General features: G+C 40.2%; 1 protein-coding gene across 1 annotated transcript in view; it reads left to right on the top strand.

Moving 5' to 3' along the window:
* The window catches only part of CLGN (calmegin), a 67017-nt gene that overhangs the window by 25129 nt on the left and 19076 nt on the right, over positions 1 to 22812 (top strand). The window contains exons 5-10 of the mRNA XM_029910682.1: positions 3415 to 3556; positions 4426 to 4507; positions 9206 to 9398; positions 12542 to 12731; positions 14598 to 14711; positions 15519 to 15675. Coding sequence (XP_029766542.1) covers positions 3415 to 3556; positions 4426 to 4507; positions 9206 to 9398; positions 12542 to 12731; positions 14598 to 14711; positions 15519 to 15675 — 878 coding nt within the window. The remainder of the gene's footprint in view (positions 1 to 3414; positions 3557 to 4425; positions 4508 to 9205; positions 9399 to 12541; positions 12732 to 14597; positions 14712 to 15518; positions 15676 to 22812) is intronic.

Raw genomic sequence — 22812 nt, 5'->3', positions numbered from 1 at the left:
AAATTTTAATAGAGCAGTAAAATTTCTTAAGTACAATGTTGTATTTAAAGGATTATTCTATTTAAAACTTACATGATACAGTAGAATTTTTAACTATCAAAAATACATGCCTTAAGCAACATTATTCACATTGCCATATATCTGCTACTAATTGATCAATGGATACCCTCAAGAAAATGTAGTAAATTAAACAAAATTACGGGACTGAACAGCCATGAAAAAGGTGAATGCAGTCCTAGGATGCATCAGGCGAGAGATTTCCAGTAGAGACAGGAAAGTGTTAGTACCATTATACAAGGCACTATCGTGAGACTTCATCTGGAATACTGAGTGCAGTTCTGGTCTCCCATGTTTACGAAAGATGAATTCAAACTGGAACAGGTGCAGAGAAGGGCTAGTAGGATGATCCTAGGAATGGAAAACCTACCTTATGAGAAGAGACTCAATGAGCTTGGCTTGTTTAGCCTAACCAAAAAAAGGCTCAGGCGAGATATGATTGCTCTCTCTAAATACGTCAGAGGGATAAATACCAGGGAGGCAGAGGAGATATTTAAGTTAAGGGCCAGTGTGGAGACACGAACAAATGGATATAAACTGGCCATCAACAAGTTTAGGCTTGAAATTAGAGGAAGGTTTCTAACCATCAGAGAAGTGAAGTTCTGGAACAGCCTTCCAAGGGGAGCAGTGGGGACAAAAAACCTAACTTGCTTCAAGACTGAGCTTGATAAGTTTATGGAGGGGATGGTATGATGAGATTGCCTACATGCCATTGTAGGCAATCTGTGACTGCTAGCAGCAAATATCTCCAACGGCCGGTAATGGGACACTAGATGGGGAGGGCTATAAGTTACTACAGAGAATTCTTTCCCAGGTGTCTGGCTGGTGGGTCTTCACCACGTGGTGAGGGTGTAACTGATCGCCATGTTTGGGCAATTCCTTTGTTCCCTGTCCACATCCATTTGGCTGCCGTTTTGAGAGGTGGAGTTTCAGGGTTCATAAAGTGTTTTTAAAAGGGTGTGCATTAATATTCCTACCTGATCTCCCTTCCCCTTCATAAGTGGGTTCTGACTCTTGAGTAGCCTGGGTTGGATTTGGCTGGCTCTCTGAGGGTCTGAATTCCCTCAATGAGCCATTCATTGCTGGGTTGCTTTCCTCCAGGGCTCAAGGGGAGTCCACCATCAGCATGACATCCACCTCCAAATAGTAGCTGAAATCCAGGCAGGCATGAGGGGCAGACCCGGATTTTCTGTTACCCTTCTTTGCATTTAGGTAGGACTGCCACTTTTCTTTCGCCTTAGCCCAGCATTGTTGCTCATCCCTTTTATATCCCAGCTTTTGCATGTCTTTGCAACATCCAAATAAGCATTTTTATTCCTATGGCAATTCTGCAGTTGTGCTTGCAGTGCCCCTTCTCTACGCAAGCTGAGAAAGTCCAGGAATTCTTTCCTAGATCAGGCTGCAGGATGAGGCTTGCCTGAACTTCTTTTAGCTGCACTTTAACATGCTGGGGATTTTGAAGGGGGGGATGGGCTTGTGGTCACTGTGACCTCGGGCAGCAGTGTTCAAAACTGGGACCAGAGTGGGCACTGTCATGGGGACAGGGCATTGTGGGATTGTTGGAGGAGTATTGTGAATTGTCTACATATGCATCCTACCAGTGAAACAGTGCTGGTACAGGACTTATGTCATTCGGGGAGTTGGTTTAACTTGACCACTGTAAACTCAGGGTTTTACCAACAGGACTCCAAATTGTGTGTGGATGCACACACGAATGTGCCAACCTAAGTGAAGTTTTAATGGTACAGTTGTATTGTAGACCAGACCTTTGTCATTCTCCTTGTCTGATGATATCATCTGGCTAGCAGGATACTCAGCTGCACAATTTTGAGAAGTTGTTTTTGGTTAGCACTTTTTTAAAGCCATGTTTTCAGATTAGATGTGATCATATTTGGATAGGCTTCTCTTTTTGCCTCCCGTGCAGTTGGAACTGATTGGAAGATTAGGAGAGCAACATTTAAACTCAAGAAGTGTCATTCAGTGACTAATAGGGGAGCTGGCTTGCATTCTATCTTGCTACTATTGCCCTTAAGGGTAGGACAACAAAACAGCCTTAAATATGAGAGTGAAAGAATGCTTTCAATCTCGCACTAAAAAGATTAGGATTCTGTGAGATTAAAAGAAGCAAAATTATAAGGTTAAAGAATTTTTAATTTCAGGATTTTATAAATCATAAAACAGCAAGAAAGGGTGCTGACCTAGTTTAAAAAAACGACAACTTGTGGACGTCATTTTTTTTTATTGGTGTTTGTAGATCTGCACAGGCCCAAAATATTGTTTATAAACAAGAACTTCTTCTGAACGCATCTCTTAACTCTTCATCTACTGCTTATAAGGCTGAAATAGATTTTGTAGCAGAGTTCTCAAAATGTGAATAGTAATTTGGACACTGTATTTAAGTATTCATGATAACAGCATTAATAGAAACTTGAATAATGTGACAGATCAGAATTGTACTCTTGTCTTGCATGTGTGTAATATTGCAATTAATTGGAAGTTGGTGAGTATGCACATTTGTGCAAAACAATGCTTCAAATTTGAGGGTTTACATCCTTATTGATTTAGTTGACTGAAGAGAATAATTGTATGATAAAAATGTGCATGGTTTCTTGTTCAATATCCTCTTTTGTGATTGGATTTTTGTGAGACTGTAATGTTTCTCATGCTTTGGTTTCCTTTAGTGGTTTTTCATCAGGAAATTGTTTTATCGGTATAACTAAGTTGTCATTATTTTCTTTATATCCTTTTCTGTAGTTATGGAACTGTTTTTGACAGCAATTTTAAAAACGTACACGTTAAAAAAGAAAAGCTGTTCTGGTATTGCTCTGTACTACTGACTTGTGGAAGTAGTTTTCTAGTGGGCTCTATTTCCTGAAAAAAGATACCTTAATTTTTCAGTGAGCTGTTAGAAAAATGTGAATCATGCATGTGTAACATGATCATTTATCTTGTCACCTGTGATCTGGAGCAGTCAAATTTAGGGGGAAATTATTCCAAGTTTATACTGCTGCTTAAAAAAAAAATCGAGTTGTATCATTAGTAATAAAATGGATACTTGTTTTACTCTATAGTTATCTAACTGCCAACTTTGGCATTGAGTGTCAGGATTTGCTCCTAGTAATTGCTTGTGCAGTAACATTGAGTATCTGCAATAGCAATTGGTATCAGGAAATCTCAAATGCAGGCACTAGTTATTTTCTCTGTGTGATTTTTTTTTTAAACTACATTATAAATAATAACATAGCTAAGGTAACTGTCTGCTAGCTCCTAGTGGGTCTCTTAATTTCTTTTAAAGACAGCAGTAATTTCTTGCCTTCATCTTGCTGTTTTTCAAAACTTGTGTTTTTTTTATTTTAGGAAGATGGGAAGTAGAAGAGCTTAAAGAAAACACAGTGCCTGGAGACAGAGGATTAGTTTTAAAGTCAATAGCAAGACATCATGCAATATCAGCTATGTTAACAAAGCCATTTATTTTTGATACTAAGCCTTTGATTGTTCAGTAAGTTGCTCTTCAGATTTGTACTTAATTACTCTTCTAACTTTGAAATATCATGAAAAAATATGTTTTTGTATGATTCTGATTTCCATTCCAACATCAATTGCCTTGCACAAATGTACCAAAACCACAAATATGAAGGTGTTAATATACAAATAAATTATTATAAATGTAATGTTTTATCCTTTAAGGTTTTCAAACCCAAACTAAAGTTACATTTTAGTGCTCATATGTTAAAAATAGATGAAATGATGTTTTAAACCTTTTGTCTGAATACTTAGTCAGGAATTCAAGATCTCATAAAATGGATGTAAAAGACTGACATTTAAATGGCAGTGTCTCTGCAACTGAGCTTCCAAATTACATGGAACTTGTGAGAATTTCAGGTGGCTATGAATATAATGTCTAAATACATTTTTCAAATTTTTAAGTCAGTGGAAATTGACTTACAAGTAATTCAGAAGAAACTATGAGATGGTTGCTTTAGTTAAATCTAGACCATGATGTAGGTAGGCACAAACATAGTACAAAACTTCCCCAGGCAACTCTGTCAAAGTGAAGTAGTGAGTGGCCTCTGTACATCTGCAAATGCTGCCCAGAAACTTTTCTTAGTAGAGATCACTACTGTGTTGAACTGTAACATTTTTTTAGATTGACACTATTACATTTTGCATCACTGTTGCCTTACATTGCAATAGCAATAAAATATTTCAGGCAATTTTGTAAAAATGTTTTGGGAGTAGTGATTTATATGAAAATACATATGTTTATACACAATCTTGGACATGAATTCAAAGTTAAATTGTAGATCAAAGTGAGCTTTAATTATTCCAGGGTATCAGCAATATGCTCTTTGATTCCCTTTTATACAGGTATGAAGTGAATTTTCAAGATGGCATTGATTGTGGCGGTGCATATGTTAAACTTCTGTCCAGTTCTGATGATTTGGATTTGGTATGTCCTTTATGTAACATTTGATAATTATTCTTCCGTTTAGGGGAATGTGATCGTAGGCTTATGGAATGTGACTAAGGGTATGATTGTTCATTCGTGAGTATCCCAAATGCTCAGCAAATGGGGGAATCAGGCCCAAAGTTTACTTAGATTAATGAAAAGTCTGAAATAGAAATTTGTATTTTTTTCTAATCTGAATAGTTTGTATAAAATCTCATATATACATAAAGCCTTCAGAGTTTGTTAGCCAATTATGCTTACTAGCATCTGTTATATGTTGAATACAAGAAATATTTTAACTATAATTAATTTCCATTATTTTTAAAGCAAAAATTTTAGCCTACTATAAAAAAGTGGTTTTTAAAAAAAAAACAACAACCCTATAAAGGTCTGAATCACCCAAGAACACACAATTCATTCATTCTGATTTGTTACATTTTCTATTGGAATTGTGAATATCTAGGATGAAGGGCATGATGTTATATAATGTAAGCCATATACTACCAGTAGTCCACGTGCAGAACTCAAGTGATGTCAACTGTTCTTTCTGAAATTCTAAATAAAATGACAATTCATAGATGTTAAGGGCAGAGGGGACAGTTATGATCAGCTAGTCAGATCTCCTTCAATAATACAGGCCATAGAACCTCAACCAGTAATTTCTGCATCAAGCCATAACTTCTGTTTGAGCTATAGCATACCATTTAAAAAGATATCCAGTCTTGATTTAGAGACTTCAAGTGATGGAGAATCTACCATGTCATTAGGTAAGTTTCAATTGCTAATTCACACAATTTTTTAACATTAATTTATAACATATTTATAGTGTAAATTTGTTTAGATTCCAGCTTCTACCCAATGGATGGGTGCCTTTTCCCCCCCCTGCTATCTTAAAGGACTATCTGCTCTTGGAAATCTCTTCCTCTTGTAGATACTTGAAGACTGTGATCAAGTCACTTCTTAACCTTCTCTTTGATAAATAGACTGAGCTTCTTAAGTCTCTCATGTAAGGGATAGTTTTCAGACCTAGGATCATTCTTGTAGCTCTTAATAAGATTGATATCCATGTAGTTTGGATCTATGAGGGTTATTACTCAAGTTAAGGGTACAAAGAACTTTTAAACCATCAAAACATGACCCTAAATTAGTTTAAAAGACATGTTCATGCCCCAAAACTTAAACTTTTTTGGTAGACCCTTACAGAGACCCAAAATTGTTTGATTGTGGAATTGAGGACAATACCAAAGTTTGAGAATTAGATCTCCCTTTCCACCTGGTCCTCTGCTATTTTGTTTTCCTCCCATAGAAGCAGGCAGTTTTAAGTGAACACACATACATAGGAAACACCAGTCTGTACATCAGCAGGAGAGTACATTGTGACCAGAAATCAGTTTTTATTTTAAATCACCGTATAGAGAATCTAGCATGGCCCCATCCCTTTAAGGGCAAAACACACACAAAAAGGTTTTTCCCTGCCTTTAGTCACTGTGGCCTACCTCATCCAAAGTCCCCATAAACAAAAAGGGAACAGGGTTTGTATAGCTTATCACACAGGAGTTAGTTCTGACTGTTTTTCCTTCCTATGAGGGTGAGATCCTAGGGAAGTTGAACTAGAATCAACTTTGGACTCATGTAACCTATGGGAGGAGAGGTACATCAATTTACTTACCAATTCTGTGCTACAGAGTTCCTCTCTTTGACTTAAAGTATTTGCGCAGACCATGAGTTCCCATCCTTGCAAGGGCTACAGCTGCATTTTCTATAGGAACTTTTCCAAATACTAAAAGTGGAAATTATAATAGGATTCACTTTCTTTCTCTTCTTAGGAATCCAGTACCAGTCTTTACCATAAGACAGTTACACGCACACACAATTGAGAATTTCAAAATCCTTTTTATGAATAACACTCCAAAATAGACCATTACAGCACAGCAGTTTGAATGCACTCTAGCTAGACTAACATGACTAACTAGAGATTTGTTACTTTTTCTTTAAAATGAAGAATATAACCCAGGGTTTAACCCCCCCACGCCCTCCCACTGCTCCTCAAAAATGTAGATAAATATAGATATACAATACCTTACAAAATCAATACAGGGATAGGGACTTCTGACAATCAGAGATTTTTTGCTTTCATGTAGGCTTTACCCAATCCCTGGCTATTATATAGGCTTGGTCTACACTAACCCCCCAAATCGAACTAAGGTATGCAACTTCAGCTGTGAATAACGTAGCTGAAGTTCAGAGTACCTTAGTTCGATCTTACCTCGGTCCACATGCGGCAGGCAGGCTCCCCCGTCGACTCCGCGGTACTCCTTTCGTCTAGCTGGAGTACCGCAGTTGACGGCGAGCACTTCCTGGTTCGACTTATCGCGTCCAGACAAGACGCGATAAGTCGAACCCAGAAGTTCGATCGCTCGCCGCCGAACTACCGGGTAAGTGTAGACATACCCATAGACAAATAAAACATTTAATTGTACTACACAACCAGTTATTTTAGCATCCACATTACTGAGCACATACACAACTTCAAATAAGAAAGATGAAAAAATCTGTACAATTACCGTAGCTGTTAGGCTCACACACTGTCTTGGTTCAATGATGTTGTATACCCCCGAAGACATTTGGCCTCCAGTCTGTGGTTGCTCCAACCCAAAGATCAGTCTGGGTTACCCCTGGCAACTCTATCTTCTCCCTTCAGGACTGGGCTGGATCTGAGTCATGGGTCTCTGTAGAACAAAATGCCTGCTTCATCAAATTCCCTTTTTCTTCCCTCCCTCCTTTTCCCCTGCTCAAATTCACCAGAACAGAGGATGGACAATTAGCTGTAACTCTTCTCTGCTAAATATTAGTTCATTTCCCCAGTCTCTCCAGTGCAAATTGGGTATGGGGTTTGTTCAAGGTGCTTTACAGTCCATAAGAGATATGGAAGCCTGAAGAAATTACTAGGTGTGAAGTGTGTTGAACCAGTTGTAAAATGTCAGAGGTTCAAGATGGAATCCCTTTGCTGCATTTTGGCGGGCGCTGCTAGTTGTTACTTGACATTGCAGTAACACCCAGAGTCTTCAGTCAGGTTTGGGGTCCTATAGTGCTAGGTGTTGGAGAAACATGAATTAAGGAAGTCCCTGCCTCCCCCAAAGAGATTAGTATGAAGAGCGATGTGACATGACAAGCAGGTGTAAACACAGTGGAGGGGAGGTAGGGGAAGAGAATAGCTTGTAAACACCATTATAGCTGTTTCTTTCAAACAAGAGAATTGAATAAGAGATTAACGAATCACTAGCTGTTAGACAGTTTTCCCCTGGAAGTCATTGTAGAGATGGATTTTACAGGAGTTGAGGGAGGACAGGGTGGTAGCTATATGAATGGATTTGGGGATATGTCCCACACATAAGTGGTATCCTAGAAGAAGGTGCAAAGGTGCTGTGGGAGAAGTACAAAAGCAAGTGATAGAGGCTGCCATTATTAGTGGAACAAAGGGAGTGGGAAGATCGCAAAGTGGTTAGATAAGTTAGAGATTGACAAAGTAGAGAGGAGCTAAATTATGAAGGTCCTTGAAAATAAGAACCAGAAGTTTGTGTTTGATACAATGGAGGGACTTAGTGTGTGAGAATTGTGACATGACTGAAGTGGCCTACTGGAAAGATTATTTTTAATGCACTGGGCAATGGCTCCTTTGGAGCCCTGTCAGATTCAGTGAACTCTTGAAAGACATATTGAAAGACATAGGGTCTCCCAAATTTTTTAGCACAATTTCACATAGCTGTATTATACATGCATGCCTGTTGTTAGAACAGTCAGGAAATAATTTGTTCTCCCCATCAATACTGGAAAATTCCGTCATGTTCACAAAGTATGATTTTTAAACTGTTATAACTTCGGCAAATCTAAATTGTGTATTTTTCATTTCACCCTCAAAAACGGGTGTTTGTTCACTTACAGAAAGTCATCTCCTGACAGAGACCAGACTGTCAAACTTATCTTTCGTAAATAAATTTTCTAGAAATTATAAGTGGCTGAAAAAGGAGCTTAAAAACTTTAACTATCGCTACATTTTCCAAATATAAAAATTCCCATAAACAATTGAAATATTGAAAGATCTTGACAACATAAGGTAGTATGGAGGTGCCCTATGAAGGAAAATAATAAATCTGGTTTTTTGTTTTGTTTTGGTGTTTAGTATCAACTACATACAAATGTGGAGCAGCAGGACAGTAATAAAGAAAAGTAGTAGATGGTGACATACTATCTGATTTTTTTTACCATATTAATAATTAAATTGCACGTCAACTATTTCCATTCAGTTTTTTTACAGGGCACAATACTTGTAGAAATACTTACAGCTGCTGTTTTATTTTTATGGTGAGCATTTTCATTTTAATATAGTATCCACAGAAGTTATTATTCCACCTTTAGGGCCTGATCCTGTGAGTTGCTGAATGACTCCTTGTGAGGTGCTGAGAATCCTTTATGCATGGTCAGTTTGGTGGAAACTCAGCATCTCTCAAGAAGTGCTGAACATCTTGCAGGACTGAGCCTATAACCCTTGGGTGCTGGAACTGACATTTCGTTGCGTGAAATATATCACAATAGGATTATAAGCAGGCTGAATGCCTCCAGCATCAAGGAGTAGAGGTACACAGGTTGACTTCATTAAATGTACTGCATAACCAATACTAAACTCTCTTGCTTCTATAGGAATACTTTTTTGACAAAACACCTTACACAATTATGTTTGGACCAGATAAATGTGGAGAAGATTACAAACTGCATTTTATCTTCAGACATAAGAATCCTAAAACTGGAGATTATGAGGAAAAACATGCTAAGCGTCCTGATGTAGACCTAAAAAAATTCTATTCGGACAAGAGGACACATCTGTATACTCTGGGTATCCTTTAATTTAATTCTTAACGTTGCACTTAAAAAGGAAAGGTTAGAAAATAAGGTCCCCATTCACTGAAGACTTACAAATGAGCCTGTTTTCTGCCTGTATAGTTTTGTTCATTGTTGTGGATATTTGTGTATGGTGTGTATCTTAAATAAATGGCTTTGAAATTCTGTTGCTTAAGATTCACTTGAGGGGGGGAAATAAAAATTGGCCATATCCAACCATTAGCACACTATTAAAGTACGCTATTATTTACACTTGTTGCAGTAAGCAACGATGTAGTACACTATCACTACTTCATCCTTGACTACTGCAACTAGTGTAAATAATCATTTGTTGTTAGATTTATAGGAAAAATAGAGGCCTCTACCCCAGGCTCCAGGTGTCCTGTCATAAATTACGAAAACAAAATTAGATCACCTGCAGAACACCAAATTCCCCTCCTCCACAAAACTGACTTCTCTCAAAAGTCCACCTCTGCAGAAGTGTGCATAAATCAATGACTTGCAGCATTCCCTGAAAGCAAATAGATTGGGGCTATTTCAGACGAAAATAAGGAAGCCTGTTCCACAACTGAAGAACATTCTATTACCAGTCACTTCTTTTAAAAGAAGGAGCCAGCTCTAGTATCTATGCTGATCACAACTGCAGCAGTGCGGCATGCAGAGAGATAGTTTCTCCAATAGCAAGATCCCAACCCATTTGGGCTTTACAGATGAAAATCACTTTAAATTCAGTTTGGAAAAAGTAGCCAATATAGATCATGGGGCACCAGAGGTACGTACTGCCAAATAGGCAGGCTGCTGCATTCTGCACTGGTTTCTTTCCAGACTGATCAAAAGGGAAGCGCCATGCAGAGCACATTGAAATAGTTCAGTCTTTGGGGCCATAGATTAATTTAGAGAACTAGATTAGAGGTGGCAGCAACAAGGGCTTATTTTGTCTTTTCCCCCAGTGTTCCAAAAGATGAGATTTGAAACATCTTTCTGATTATGGAGATGGAATCCTTGACACAGTTAATGGCCGTTTGGTTTACCTAAAACTACTACTTTAAAAAAAATTAAATCAAGTACTTCTGATAAGTCTGTAACAATTGAATGTTTTAAATTAACATAATCACTCCTAAATTTGACACTAATTTTGGGTTACTGTGTGTAACATGAGATTTCCTTTTTTACCTAATATGTCCCGTCTACCTCCAATTCTATGATCCTTTGATAAATGGGAAAATATTGGAAGTGATAGTGCTAGATGCTGGGAAAATGCATCTCAAACAAGTTGGAAAGAAGGGGACAACAGGAGTCAAGCTTGAGGGGGAATGGTCAGAGTCTGTGCCTGCTAGAGAACCCTTCTCTCCATAATTTGGAAACAAAAATTCCTGAATCTCGTTCTTGTCACTCCTCTGCTGTCTGCAAATATTTGTGCACTCGGCTAGCAAAGTATCCTATCCCCCTCTAGTGCTAGTCTATGCAGAGAATGACAAACTGCTATTGCTATCAGTTACTCCATTAGCTCAAGTGGCAAAAGCCTTTGTGATGGATCTAAAGGTTCCAACCCTGCTGATGACCCATATTGGTGTCAGAATGATGATGCATGATGGAATTTGTTTTTCCAGTTTACTGTCTTTAAAACGTATGAAATCACATAGACAAATCTGTTAAAAGAACATCATTAAGGCTTCAAATTCAAGCACTCTCATTAGGAAATGCCAGAATTAAGGCTTCCTGTGCGACATTAATTTGCCCCACCATATGCATGATGAAGCAATCTTTCATTCAGGAACACTTTTTTTTTTTTTTTTTTCAGAGGACCCCCTACTTCATTCAGTGCACAGGATGGACCTGCTCTGAGGTTGAATCAGAGCTATGTAGTAAATAGAAACTGTTGTGTATTGGACTTCTGCTTCATTTGTTGCTGAAGTTGGAAGGTGTTTAGTGAATGAGGCAGGTAATTGCAGGAAGGGAAAGGATAATCTCATGCTTAAGACAGTTGAATGCTGCCCTAGAGAAGTGAATTCTCCTCCTGCCTCTGCCATAGAGTTCCTATGTGATGCTAGTCAAGTCATTTAAACTTTCCACAAGTGATCAGTAATTGTGTTCTTTTCAATTTCTGGGTGCCTGACTTGAGATCCTGGGACCTGATTTGCAGAAGTGGTGAGCATTCACTTCTGCAACAAAGTCAGTGGAACCAGTCTTTCAATGTACAGAGTGCTATATAGTGCTAAGTACTCTGAAAAATCAAGAATACTTTTTATCTTAATTGCTGTGTCCGTTTCCCAACTGTAAAATGGGGATAATAATGCCCCTCATCTCATAGAAGTGTGGTGAAAATAAATGTATTCATATTTGTGAAGTGCTCAGGTACAATTGTGATGAGTGCATAGAAAAGCCCATGAGGAAATTAAGAATTTTTTTATTCGAAGGTTTGAACAGTATGCAGTAAATAAGGCATGGGGCCACACATTGAACAACGAAGAGAAAACAAAATATCGAATCGCTGTTCATCACGTGAGCACCATTCATTCTGTGCACTGAATGAGATAGGACCGGTCCAAAAAAAAATAGTACATGATCATGTTATTAAAGACATTATCATAATTCATACACAAAATAGGACCAAATTAAGGTTGCACAGACACCCTTCATTCTGGCATTTCCTAATTTTTGAGGGCTTGACTTTGCAACCTTAATATTCTTTTAACATAGTTTTTTTTCATGCAATTGTAATATAAATCGTGCAGAACAGAAGAGTGGCATGCTTTTGGTGAAAGGCCAGAATTGATACACTGCTTTGTCTACCTTGCACTTCATTAATGCAGTATTTTGACTTAATTCCATGGTACAAATTGAATATAAGTTGCCTGGTTCGTAAAACAAAGAAATGGAAATCCTAAGATGCCTGCTGAGTGGGAAACTTGTGGGGTTATTATGCATAAGTGGTTAAAAAAAAAAATGTTCCTTAATGACAAAAATATTTAAATTTTTTCCAAAGTCTTTCAGGAAAGCAAACTTAACCTTGCGTATTTGTTTATTACATATGAATCTGTGTGTCTGCATGCACATACGCATTTTAAGTAGAAGATTAAAATGCATAGTTCCTTTATTTCACAATTTTAAAAATACATTTATTTTCTTGCAATGTAGTGCTGAAACCAGATGACACATTTGAAATGTTAATTGACCAATCAGTTGTCAGCAAAGGAAATCTTCTGGACGATATGGTTCCCCCTGTGAACCCTCCAAAAGAAATAGAAGATCCCAATGATAAGAAGCCAGATGACTGGGATGAGAGAGCAAAGATCCCTGACCCTAATGCTATCAAACCAGATGATTGGTGAGAAAATATATTTTATTTATACAGACCATATAGTATGCAAGCTATTCATTTTTGGTGGCTTGACTTCTAATTTTATGGTGTTGACAGTTAGTCTATATTCTTCTGCTGGAAATAGGAGTAGTATTTGAATCCATATGTGTCATGAGTTAAAGGGACACTGCAAAAAGAACAGGAGTACTTGTGGCACTAGTAACTTAAAAATCACATTTGTCTCTGAAGAAATTGTACCCACTATTGTTGCACGTAACACCTATAGGTACAATAAATGAAAGATTAGGAAGAACATTTTTTTTTTCAATTTTACTTTAGGCATCTGACAGCACTTTTGTATAGTTCATTTCCCTCTTTCTACTGGCTCTGTGGATGAGGGGAAAGCAGTGGACATGTTATTTCTTGACTTTAGCAAAGCTTTTGGTACAGTCTCCCACTGTATTCTTGCCAGCAAGTTAAAGAAGTATGGACTGGATGAATGGACTATAAGGTGGATAGAAAGCTTGCTAGATCGTCGGGCTCAACGGGTAGTGATCAATAGCTCCATGTCTAGTTGGCAGCCGGTATCAAGCGGAGTGCCCCAAGAGTCGGTCCTGGGGCCGGTTTTGTTCAGTATCTTCATTAATGACCTGGAGGATAGCGTGGATTGCACCCTCAGCAAGTTTGCAGATGACACTAAGCTGGGAAGAGTGACACTAAACTGAAGGGTAGGGATAGAATACAGAGGGACCTAAACAAATTAGAGGATTGGGCCAAAAGAAATCTGAGGTTCAACAAGGACAAGTGCAGAGTTCTGCACTTAGGACGGAAGAATCCCATGCACTGCTACAGACTAGGGACCGAGTGGCTAGGCAGCAGTTCTGCAGAAAAGGACCTATGGGTTACTGTGAATGAGAAGCTGGATATGAGTCAACAGTGTGCCCTTGTTGCCAAGAAGGCTAACAGCAATTTGGGCTGTATAAGTAGGAGCATTGCCAGCAGATCGAGGGACGTGATCATTCCCCTCTTCGGTATTGGTGAGGCCTGATCTGGAGTACTGTGTCCAGTTTTGGGCCCCACACTACAAAAAGGATGTGGAAAAATTGGAAAGAGTCCAGCGGAGGGCAACAAAAATGATTAGGGGGCTGGAGCACATGACTTATGAGGAGAGGCTGAGGGAACTGGAATTATTTAGTTTGCAGAAGAGAAGAATGAGGGGAGATTTGATAGCTGCTTTCAGCTACCTGAAAAGGGGTTCCAAAGAGGATGGATCTAGACTGTTCTCAGTGGTACCAGATGACAGAACAAGGAGTAATGGTCTCAAGTTACACTGGGGGAGGTTTAGGTTGGATATTAGGAAAAACTTTTTCACTAGGAAGGTGGTGAAGCACTGGAATGGGTTACGTAGGGAGGTGGTGGAATCTCCTTCCTTAGAGGTTTTTAAGGTCAGGCTTGGCAAAGCCCTGGCTGGGATGATTTAGTTGGGGATTGGTCCTGCTTTGAGCCGGGGGTTGGACTAGATGACCTCCTGAGGTCCCTTCCAACCCTGATATTTTGTGATACTATTGTATAGTTCGTTTTCCATGACTGATGCTTTCACATAGCAACAAGGAAAAGAAAACCATTTTTAAAATAGGTATGTCACTGTAAACCACAAGTTGGCAGTGGTAATTTGGGAGCATGTATTTTACCTGAAACTACTTAACTTGATTTTGCATATTTTCAAAGGCACAAATGGAGTTGGGTGCCCCGCTCTCATGAGCTGGGTGCCTAACACCCTTCTGTGCCTTTGAAAATCATCTTTCATGTCAGTTATGTTCCTTTGACTAGAACTTTGCCATTTTGAACCAGACTGCTATATTTTCTTCTGGTAATATCAGTTTGTAATTAAAGGGATGAAGATGAGCCTTCCAAAATAGAAGATCCTGATGCTGTTAAGCCTGAGGGCTGGCTTGATGATGAACTACAATACATCCCAGATTCCAATGCAGAAAAACCAGAGGATTGGTAAGAGCTTGTACTCAGTAAGAGCAGATCTTTTTGCAGAGGTATTGTAGACGAGGTCTCATTTACTCTGTGGTAAATTGGACAAAATTCTGCTCTTTGGTCACTAGAGTCTGCTGTGCTTTGATGCAGCAGACTGGAAATTCTGAGGCATCTTCAGATACATTTTTATATTTGAAATAAAATATGAAAATGGACAATGTAATCCACACAGTAGACCCTTCGTTGTTAATTGTGGGTATTAAATTATTTTATGCTGTCCTCAGTGTTAGTTTTCATTGTTCTGAAGAATTTTGTATTGACAATGGATTGTAAAAGTTGCCACAGGGGAAGCTGTAGCTGCTAGGTGTAGTAAGAGACATCTGAGGCTTTTGGTACCAGGGAAGCAGTTCAGGATTGTAAAATAAGCACATATAGTTGTGGATGTTTGTTAAAATAAGCATTGAAATACTTAACAGTGCTGACATTTTAAATTGTCATCTTTAGCTTGATGCATTATGTTGAATGGGGCAGTCCACACCTCTTTAAGCATGTTTCAGGCTGTCTGCAGATACAGGAATACAACTCTGTTGATGTTTTTCGTATTTCATGTTTTCAAGACTATCTGCACAACCATGAAGGTTAGGAAAAAGTGTTTTTAAAGAGCTTACATTGTGGAATACAGTTCTGTAGGCAAGGGGTGGGCAAAATTCTGAGGTTGCAGAATTTCAGAACATATACAGGCCCTGAGTGTAGATTAGATATGGGAGTTAAAATGAACATATGAATGGAATTCTTATAACACTCAATTGTTTGTAATCCCTTCCACAGGGATGAAGAAATGGATGGTGAATGGGAAGCCCCACAGATCCCTAATCCAAAATGTGAGACTGCACCTGGCTGTGGAGAGTGGGTGCGTCCCATGATGACCAATCCAAACTATAAAGGAAAATGGAAACCACCAATGATAGATAATCCTAACTATCAGGTAGTAATGAAATATAATAACAAAATATTGTATTCTTCATTAAAAGGTTCAGAGATCCGTAGAACAATCTGTCTAGGCTTTTATACCATATTTATTACTATGTATCTGAATCATGAATATATGGCTCTGATCACATTTGACTTCAGGTTTTTTACTTTAAGTAGCTTGCTTTTTAATTACCTTATTTTAAGTATGCTCGAAAATATTGATGCATTTCTGTATAAAGCCTTTTTCTCCATTAAGAACTGCTTCTGCAGAAACCCAATTATTTTAGTGTGGTTTTCTCAACTATCCTACAAATACTAACTACTACAAAACTACTTTCTTTCCTTTAGAAAATTACATTAAAAAAGTAATGTTAAAGTTCTTCTCTGAGTGCTGTCCCTGTGGGTGCTCCACTTCAGGTGTTGGTGCATCCCGGCACCATTGATCGGAGATCATCAGTAGCAGTGTCTGGTCGGGGTGAACGTTTGCAGTAGCAGTCTCATGGCGCCGCTGGTGCCTCATCTAGCATGCGCATGGCCTGACCCCTTCAGTTCCTTTTCAACTGTCCTCGGTTTGAGATGGAGTCTGTTAGTGGTGTCACTGAAAACCTTAAAGTGAGGTTAGATTAAGTTAGATAGCTTAGTTTTTACCCTTGTTTGTTAACAGTTTGTTGCTTTACTTAGTATAGTTAGCATTAGTTAAATCTAGTTAGTTAGCCATCCACCACGATGAACTAACCTGCTCAGAACAAGTAAAACAGGTGTTAATAAATGGTAGGAAACCCAACACGCGTGCTACTTACCTCCAAAAATGAAAAAGATTCTTCCTGTGGTGCCAGAACAAACAAATATCTGCAAGCCAAGCACCACTATCACTAATTCTGGAATACTTATTATTCTTAATGGCTTGCTATGAGCTCGTTTAGAGTTCATCACAGCCTTCCATCAGCAGGTAGATGAGACTTCGATATACGCTCACCCGATTACGAAGTGATTTCTCACAGGAATACAGAAGATGTACTCAGACATCCGAGAACCCACACCAACATAGGACTTAAATCTGGTGTTCAGAAGTCTAACCAGAGCCCCATTTGAACCCTTTGCCACATGCTCATTACTTCACTTATCTATGAAAGTGGCATTCCTGGTGGACATTACATCCGTGCACAGAGTCAGCGAGATAGGGGCTCTCATGGCTCACCCCCCCCTTCACAATTTTCTTCAAGGATAAAGTGACACTTAGAACACATCCTAAGTTTATGCCAAAAATATCGTCTGTGTTCCACCTCAACCAACTGATTCACTTATCTACATTTCATTCAAAACCACACACTAACGCTCAAGAGGTGGTCCTACACACACTGGATGTTCACCGTGCCTTAGACTTTTATCTGGACATAATGAAGCCCTTCCAAAAATCACCTAGACTTCTGTGTCAACAACAGAATGATCAAAGGGCTCTGCCATATCTACGCAAAAATTATCTAAATGGATAACCAGCTGTGTAGTGAATAGCACATATGGAATACAACACTGAAGCCCCCCGGGCATCAGAACCCACTCTACAAGAGCTTCATTTACCTCCATAGCATTCTTACACAATGTTCCCATTCTAGACATCTGCAGGGCAGCCACCTGGGCCTCTGAACACACATTCATGAACCACTAAGCAATTACTCTCAATTCAAGCTCAGACACAAGACTAGGCCTCGCTGTGCTAACCTCAGCAACGAACTCAACTCCGAAGCCCCTTCAGTCCTCATGAGGGCACTGCTCTACATTCACCTGAAGTGGAGCACCCACAGGGACAGCACTTGAAGAAGAAGAGAAGCTTACTCAGCTTGTGCAGGAACTGAGGTTCTTTGAGATGTGTCCCTGTAGGTGTTACACTACCCACCTCCCTCCCCTCTGCTTCAGAGTACGAGTTAAATTCTCCACGGTAGAGAAAGAACTGATGGGGTCGGGCCGTGTGTGTGCTAAATGAGGCACCAGCGGCACAGCGAGACTGCTACTGTGCACGTGCACTCCAACCGGACATGGCTACCGAAAATCTCCGATTGACAGTGCCAGGATGCACTGACACCTGAAGTGTAGCACACACAGGGACACACATCTCAAAGAACATCAGTTATTGCACAAGGTGAGCAACCTTCTCTTACAGTGCAAATTCAAGCACTTGAAGAAATTGAAGAAATAGCAGGTTACAGTTGCTTGTGCAACCTGACTTCTGCTCCTTTATTTAGCATTTATTCATCCAACCTGTGCAATGAATGAAGGATTTTGTAATAAATATAGTAAATGATCATGTAATAAGACTATCAGAATACACATGCACAATGGGGCAGAATTAAGGTTCCATAGATAACTGTAAATCTGGCATTTCCTAGCTTTCGAGTGTTTGGCTTTGTGACCTAAATAACATTCTTTTAACATAGCTTTTTTGTATGTAATTTCCTAGGGTTTTAATAACGGGTAAAAACAACCTCTGTTGTGTAATTAATTCCACATCATGCATCATCAGCAGAGTTTAAATGGCAGACCTTCAGTAGAGCAGCACAGATTTACACTATGTGAACTACAGGACTAACTACGTTAGCTGGCAGCAGGAGAAGGCTGTTATCCCAGAGAGGAGGGATGGGTTGCTGGTGCAATATGCTGAGTCCAGAGGGGTGGTTATGGGATGCCCAGTCCAGCTCCATCTCTTCTCAACTGGGAGCTGGTGGAGCTCCTGACCACTGTGGTGCCCCCGAAAGGTAAGGATGTGCTGGATCAGAAGTGGCCCTGGGAGGGGAAACCAAGCATGGGTTCCCCTCTCCAAAGTGCTACAGTTCCTGTGATGTCTTCTGGTCATTCCCAGCTCTGTGTGTACTATTGCTGCTTTTGTGGCAGCATGGGCATAGCTCTTTATAATGTTCATGTTCAGTTAAACATTTACAGCATGCAAGTGAGGGAAGGGAAATGGCAAATTAAATGGTTTAAGTTTCAGTCAAACCTAGCAGAATTTTCATGGGACAAGTGAAAGGCATGTCTCGCTAGCTCTAGTGCTTTGTCCCTACACATTTCAAACACTTGCTGTGAACAATGGAGGGTATTGTTTCTCCAAGGTCAAAAATGTGTTACACTGGAAATCATTAGGCAATATAAATATGGGGGTTGCTACCAGCTACCCCATCATACAACTTACCTACAGACTAACAGAACAGAAAGGATAGACAAATGGTCTGAAGGTAGTCAACCTCTTGTACTCAGTTCACTGATATTTCTTGTGAATACTCTGTTCATGTCCATTCTGCTATGTTATGAATCTGTCCTATCTACTCAAACATTTAGAACGTATTATATACAAGACTGTGGCATTTGAGTCATGAATCAAATCTAAAAAGGCTATAAACTTTGGTTCCTATCTTTTGTGCCTTTTGAACAGGAAGGGGTTCACTTTTTAATTTTTATTGATATGGGGAAAACTTAAGTCAGATAGTTTGTGTTACATTTTGTCTTGTCATTCTGAGCTCTTGGGAGCAAATTTCATATTCATGGACCAGCTGCTGAAAAGATGTCTCTACTGAACTCAGGAGTTTTACTTATATGGCTGATAATGCTGTCATTATTGAAGAACGTAGTTCATGTGGGAAGTCATGATTCCAAAGATAAAGGCAGTCTTGTTAAATGGCTTGTGCCAGTGCCTTAGAAATCTTTTGAAGATTAGGATTCAGACTTTGAATTTGACCCATAGTGAACAGAGCATCAGGGTGGCATATACAATACAGCAGTGGTTCTCAAACTTTTTTTTTTTGCCGACCACTTGAAAATTGCTGAGGGTCTCAGCGGGCCACTTTCCAAATGTTGTTTGTACCATTAGCTAACTATTGTTTAAAAAAAAAAACCTTGTTAATTATTGTTTTTTTTGTTTTTTGTTCTACAAATAAAAGCACACAACTCATATTTTAATATCGGTAGTCTTACCTTTCTAATGCAATGGATGTGCCCTCTCTCCCCTGCCATGGCAGCCTCCGAGCTGGGGCTGGGAAGGAGAGGGGTCTCTCCCTGGCCGCCACAGCCCTAGAGCTGGGGAAAGTCGTCTCTTTCTCTGGCCGCCGCAGCCCTGCACATCCCAAATTCCACCTACCCCCTCTTCTCATCCCACTGACCCCTCCCACTTATCCCCCTTTCCCCCCAAGGCCACCACCTCACCTTACATGTGCATCTTCTCCAGGGTCCAGGTACCTAATCAGTGGAGCCACGCCTGCACAGCTCCACTAATTAGGTGGGTGGCCCTTCATTCTTGTGTGCGGCCGTCCTGGCGCGCACCTTAGAGGGAACGATCGGTCCGCGGACCACAGTTTGAAAACCTCTGTAGTACAATACTTGGAGATCTGTGTTCTACAAAGGTGGGCTGTAGCATTTTGAACCAGTTGAAGTTTTTTTTCCAGAGTCAGATTTTTCTTTCCAAGGTTTGACATTGAAGCATTCAAGCTATATGAATGTATGGATAACTGTGGGAAAGTCATAGTCTGATAGAATGGGATACAATCTCCTGGAAGTGAACAATGAACCAGTGAGACTCCCCACATGAGTTTTTGGAGATAGAGGAGCTTCTGAGGTTCAAGCTCCTGATTGGTCAGCTGCTGTCTGCTGGTAGGGAAATCTGGGAAGAAACATACGTTATGCTATTTTTTGGACAAATGCTAGAGGCTATTGAATTGTAAATCTGATGAGAGAGATCATGCTTCTCCCAAGTGGTATGTATATAAAATAATTATGTGCAAATATAGAGTACTTATTAAAGAAACAGCTTTCTTATTCCTTGTTGTTGCCAGTCTTTTATGCTATATTGTTACTGTGTATGTTACATTTTTTTTTTCTTTTTGGCAATTCCTAGAGCTACTTATTCTCCAGGAGTAAGAATTCTGAAAAGATAGTACCTTTATATGGAGAGGAAATTCTTCTTTGAGTGCTTGCATATGTCTGTTACGCTATAGGGGTGTGTCTGTGTGCATCTTGTGCAGAGATGCTGAAGAGTTTTCCCTAGCAGTACTCATGGGGTAAACTCTGGATGCAACCTGACCACGTTGTGCTCCGAACTGAGGGTATAAAAGGTGGAGCTGCCGGGCCTGTCCTTCAGTTGCTTCTTACTGTCTGTGGTTATTAGGTGGAGTGTTTCTGTGCTTTACATCTTCATTACTCTGTGAACAAAGTTACTTATAGTTATAGTTAGCTCATTTTATCTAGCAGTACTTGTTGTTTCATCCTTTGGACATCTTTCTTCAGCTTTTCTTTTTCTTTTGATCCAGCAGGCTTCCAGGCTTTGCCTGATACCGGGGGAGACTTTGCCAAGGTCTCATGGTTTTAAGCCCTGCTCTGGCTGTCGGAGGCCAATGCTTGATAATGACCTGCATATTGCTGTTTAAAGTGCTTGGGTGAGGGTCATGTTAGAGACGGGTGTCCTATCTGCCATGGCTTCAAATGCAGAAACAAAGAAGTAGGGAGAAGAGCACCTTAAATATATTCTCATGGAGGCTGTTCATTATCTGCAATTGGAACCCCCTTGGTTGGCACAAGGGAGCTCGTTGACCGCTCCTTCTATGAGTTCTCCCCTGGCCTTGCCAACAGACAGAGGCTGTAGGAGATCCCCTTCCCTGGGGCTGTCCTCTTTGGGGTATAAGAGGTTGGACCCCTCCGAGCCTCTGAAGCATAAGAAGATGGCATTGGTTTCTTCAAAGTCCTCCTCTGCAAAAGAAGCTTACTCTGATACTGAAGGTAGAGTGTGTCTTTTGGCTTGCTGCTCCCTGACACTCTCACAGTGACTCAGAGATGAGCCAGTGACTCCGGTACCCACCCTGAGACCATCAAGACCACTAGTTCATCAGTGACAGCAGTGGATCTGCCATTGCTGATTACAGCAGGGCAACCATCATTTTCCGTGCTGAAAATGCCAGAGGCCTTTGCAGCTGTAAGGAATCTATTGTTCCTTTCGGTACTATCATTCACCACTGATTCAGGATGAAGATTGTGTACCAGCACTGTGGAATGTGCCATGCTTATCAGCACCGACAATAGGGTCTAGTATGGATCTATCTGGTGTCACGTTCATCAGCCTCCCCAGAAACTATGTCTAGACCACTTGTACCGACTCCATCTCATCACACAGTACCGATAGCCAGGAAGCTTTTGCTGCTGCTTCTGGTGACCTCAGCCTCAACACAGATCCCTGTCTTGGTCTCTGAGGACTCCTCCTGGTACTGCTCTGCCTTGGCCTTCAGAGTACTATTACTCCTCCTCATCAGAGTCTGAAGTAGGTTCCCAAGTCTCTCATTTCAGAGAGTCCAGGGCCTCTTCTGGAACCTGTTCCTGCTTTCACAGAATATGCTCTGCCTTGGAGGCTCTCCAGCGATTGAGAAGCTTCGTCTATGCACAACTGGCTTTTGGTACCATAACAGCCTTCTCATTGGCCATTTTGGATGTCTTGAGGGATGCTTCCATTCAGACCAACATTTGTTTCTCTGTGGAAGCAGATTGCCAAATGACAGAGGCTTCCCTATCCAGTACTGAGAGACTTCTAATGGTCAGTACCAAATAGCCTCTGGACACAGAGTTGATGGATCTTCCCTAACCTGCCTTGGAACAGCAGTCTGCCTCAGCAGTGCAAGATCAACCTCAAGACCTTTGAGGGGAGGGATAGCTCAGTGGTTTGAGCATTGGCCTGCTAAACCCAGGGTTGTGAGTTCAATCCTTGAGGGGGCCATTTAGGGATCTGGGTCAAAAATCTGTTCGGGGATTGGTCCTGCTTTGAGCAGGAGGTTGGACTAGATGACCTCCTGAGGTCCCTTCCAACCCTGATATTCTATGATTCTAAGAGGGTTCTGCTTTGTCTCCTCTGAATAAATCATCATCATTACTGGATGAAGACCAGTAGATGTTCTTATAAATTAGGCAGTAGTGTAGTCCATCTAGTCACTGTGGCAAATCCCCTCATCTACTCCACCAGTGGCGGAGTGCAAATACCAGATTCCATCCCAAAGGTTCAAGCTATTGTGTTCACACCGTGCTCCCTTCGTTTATATAGTCCACTGTGAATGAAAGGCACCATCAAGATGAAGCTAAGGTTACCCCCAAAGAAAAGGTTGCAAAAAAGCTAGACCTTTCTGGGGGAGAG

Source organism: Terrapene carolina, unplaced genomic scaffold (genome assembly GCF_002925995.2).
Source record: "Terrapene carolina triunguis isolate 2854851 unplaced genomic scaffold, T_m_triunguis-2.0 Scaffold66, whole genome shotgun sequence".
Taxonomy (NCBI): Eukaryota; Metazoa; Chordata; order Testudines; family Emydidae; genus Terrapene; species Terrapene triunguis.
Note: the sequence above shows the minus strand (reverse complement) of the source record. Positions and strands in the feature narration are given on the sequence as shown.